This window comes from Pezoporus wallicus, unplaced genomic scaffold (genome assembly GCF_028554395.1).
Source record: "Pezoporus wallicus isolate ANWC-B61680 ecotype Strahan unplaced genomic scaffold, APGP_CSIRO_Pwel_v1 contig_13373, whole genome shotgun sequence".
Taxonomy (NCBI): Eukaryota; Metazoa; Chordata; class Aves; order Psittaciformes; family Psittacidae; genus Pezoporus; species Pezoporus wallicus.
Genome location: NW_026635744.1, coordinates 16,150 through 19,463, shown reverse-complemented (window position 1 = coordinate 19,463; position 3,314 = coordinate 16,150). Strand labels below are relative to the sequence as shown.

Here is a 3,314-nt window from a genome sequence, read left to right as displayed (position 1 = left end):
TGCGCACCCCCTCCAGCTCCTCCTCCCTCTCCATCTGCTCCCAAACCTGCACCTCCAAAAGGTCACTGGGGGCTTCGAGGCTACAGCCAGGCAAGGCAGCACATGCTGCTCGGCCCTGCAGCAGACTGACAGGCAGCCTGCCCCTGCTGCCCTTGGGGTCGTCCTCCTTCCCCACCTCCTGCCATTTGGGCAGCCAGGAAGCCTGAGGGGCAGTGCTACAAACGGGCACCAAGCCCTGAATGCCGCCACAGGTGAGCTCCAGGCCATGCAGCTGGCTGGACTCTGTCCTGGCATCTCCCTCAGCTCCGCGCAGCTCCTGAACCCCCCAGCCCCAGGCACGCTGCAGGGACATCTCTGCAGCGAGAGTGTCCCTGGGTGTTTTCTGCAGGTAGCTAGTGTCATGCGCATGGTCTTCCTGGTGCCCTCCAACCAAAGCAACGTAAGGAAACTTTTAGAGGAGCTCTTCATGGCAATGGTCTTGCAGATCTCCTTCACCATGAAGAGCCCACAGGAGGGCTGCTGCTGCTTTGAGATTTGGAAAAAGGAGGCTGAGGATCGTGTAGTCAACCGTCGCAGGTACTCTGTTCCTGCTCCCTGGAGTCTGCCCTGGGCCAGAGCCAGGGCCAGGCTTCCGCATGTGACCATGCTTTGCTCTGCGTGCAGGTGCATGGTGAGGACCATGCAAGCTTTCTTCCATTTTCTGGGTGGTGACTCCCTGGTTGAAGACATCAAAGGGCAGGGTGCCTGGGACATGCTCGTGAGCCCCTGCGACTACCCCGCTGGAATCAGGGTGCTGAGTAGGTAAGAGCTTTGTCAGTCATCCTTGCGTCTGCCTGTGTTTCCCCCCGGGGAGAAAGGGTCCCCTGCATGATCCTCTTTAGCACAGGTGGTGGGGCGCAAGCAGCCAGCACAAGGTGCAGATGGAGGCTTGGCCTGTGTGGCCTGGCCTACAGGGTAATGGCTGGGGCTGGCGCCACGGTCCCAGAGAGCTTTGTCTGTCTCGGTGCTGCCAATGCCTTCTTCCCCTGCTAGAGTGCTGAAGCATAAAGAACAGGTCAGCTGTGCCTCCATATGCGAAGACGCGGTTGGAATCATACAATCGTATGAGGACATCTGTGCCATTATTGTCTTCATTGAGGTGGGCCTGGTGGCAAGTATTTCTTCTCCAAGAGCAGGCAGGGGGAAGCTGGGCCGCATGCATGAGGCAGAGCGGAGGTGGCAAGGGTGCCACTGCCTCCCGTCGGAGCTGTGCCCAGCTCTGCTACCTTGCCCTGAGCCTTCCAGGAGCTCTGCTGCTGTGCTGGGCTCTCATTCTGCTCCGGGTGTGTTTCAGCTCCTGGACTGCACAAGGTTTAAGACTGACGATAGCCCCGTCCTGCATGTCCTCCACACGCACCTGCGTAGCAGGAGTTCGGTGCCGCACAAGGTAGCGGTCACAAGCCTCGCCACGCTGTCTGAGAAACCTGAGCAGGTGAGCATGGGCAGCCAGGCTCAGCGAGAGCATCTGCCCGGGCCTGGGTAGCAGGCGGTGGTGTGCGCAGCGGCGTGCTTGGGCTGTGCCAGGAATCGGGAGTGGTGAGAAGTGTGCCCACTGCCCTCCCTGCCCTGTTCAGCAGCCCCTCAGCCACTGAACGCGTAAGGCAGGGCATTGGGCTGTGCTGCGCATGGAGAGATCTCTCTCTGCCCCTCTGCAAGCGGAGTGGTTTTGCTGGTGCTGTCCTCCTCGACTGTGTCACCAAAAAGCGTTTTTCACATAGGCAAAGGCTATGTCTCTGCAAGGCCTGCTGCCAGCCGTTATGCAGCAACTGCAGGATGATGACTGCGACGTCACGAAGGCAGCCCTGACTGTCCTCAGCAACGTGCTCTGCGCTGTAGACAGGCAGACAGCTGGCCCCATTGCTCTACAGCTGCCCAAAATGCTCCTGCCACTCTTTGAAAATGTAAGGCAGTGAGAGAGCCCCTTGGGTGGCATGTGTGAGTGGCTCAGGGATGGTGCACCCCTCTCCATGTGTGCTCACTGGCCTGTGAGTGGTGGCTCTTCTCACTTCAGTGGCTTGGGGGAGCGAGGGCTGAGGTCCTCTCCTCTTACTTCTCTCGTCCTAGGCGAGCAGCTGCGTGCGAAGGCGGTCCATCCTCCTCAGCAGAGATGTGATGAGGGTTCCATTCAGGTCTCACAAAAAGCAGATGAGGAAGGATGTGCAGAGATGCCTCCTGCCCTTGTTCTTCCACCTGCATGACTGTGACTCAGGTGTGGCTCAGGTGGGCATTTCTGAGCTCTTTGAACGTGTTTCAGCTGGAGCCCTGATGAGGGCTCAGATCCCCTTCCTGCCTGCAGCCGCAGAGCTGGCAGCCCCTGTGAAGGCGGATAGGGACATACCCTACACCTGCCCTGCCACATCCAGCATGGCCCAGCCGCACTGCTGGCCACAAAGACCTGAGCACTGGAGGCCCTGTGGGCTTTCCAGCGGCACCTGCAGGTGCCTAAGGGCAGGTTTTGACCCCAACCCTTACTGCCCTTGTGCTCTGCCCAGGGACCTTGAAGCCGCCAAGTTCCTGAGGTGGCAGCAGCTCCGGAAGCTGCTGCAGACAGAGCAGATATGGAGGGCTGGCAAGTGCATGGTAAGGATGTCCCCAAAGCCCCGCAAGCCAGCCTGGAGAAGCCTCTCTCCCCAGTCCCCAGTGCATGGGGCTAGCAGCTTTCCCCCTGCCCTCCATGGCAGCCCTGTGCTGCCTGCCTGCAGCGCACAAGGGTCCCATTTCCCGCCGCCCAGAATCCAGGGGTGCCCCACTGGCCTTTGGTGGCAGGGTGGCACTGCAGCACCCTGGCCAGGCAGCACGCTGCCCTCTGCTCCCTCCAAACCCTGGCACCAGCTAGCTGCTGGCTGGGCATTGCGGGTGTCCTGGCAGGAGAGGCCAGTCCTGGGTGCGGGGGGAGGGTCTGTGTCAACTCCGTCCCTGTGTGCTCGCTCTAGCTGAAGAAAAGCAGAACCAGATTGGAGCAGTACCTGCACCAGAGCCTGCTGTACCTGCAGAGCCGCAGGAGCCCTTGCGCGAGGTGGCTGTCAGGTTCATCGGTGAGCCACAACCTGTCCGGGGGTCCCTCACTGTACCTCAGCAGCTTAGCCCCAGCCATGGCTACTGCCAAATCCACCGGGGAGCTGCAGAGCCCCAACTGCCCGATGTGATTGATGTGGGGCTGGGTCCCTCAAGGCCACTTCACGCTCCAGGAGCTACCCTGGGCTCAGCCTTGCCCAGCGGGTCAGTGGGGGTGGACTGGGCTGCTGGGATGGTCAGGTCAGAGGGATGTGTGACGG

General features: G+C 60.7%; 1 protein-coding gene across 1 annotated transcript; it reads left to right on the top strand.

Moving 5' to 3' along the window:
- The first annotated feature begins 366 nt into the window (after positions 1-366).
- Positions 367-2,359, top strand: LOC130593195 (uncharacterized). Its single transcript, XM_057398164.1, has 6 exons — positions 367-576; positions 664-801; positions 1,033-1,471; positions 1,758-1,940; positions 2,104-2,259; positions 2,336-2,359. Exons 1-6 carry the CDS (start codon positions 401-403, stop codon positions 2,357-2,359), a joined length of 1,116 nt encoding a protein of 371 aa, XP_057254147.1. The 5' UTR covers positions 367-400.
- Positions 2,360-3,314: the final 955 nt, after the last annotated feature.

Bases quoted from the DNA above. Each gene is read 5' to 3' on its own strand.
- LOC130593195 (XM_057398164.1), top strand. From the start codon at position 401: ATGCGCATGGTCTTCCTGGTGCCCTCCAACCAAAGCAACGTAAGGAAA. The intron at 1,941-2,103 runs GTAAGGCAGTGA...CTCTCGTCCTAG, and splicing joins TCCTGCCACTCTTTGAAAAT to GCGAGCAGCTGCGTGCGAAG. The intron at 2,260-2,335 runs GTGGGCATTTCT...TCCTGCCTGCAG, and splicing joins GTGACTCAGGTGTGGCTCAG to CCGCAGAGCTGGCAGCCCCT.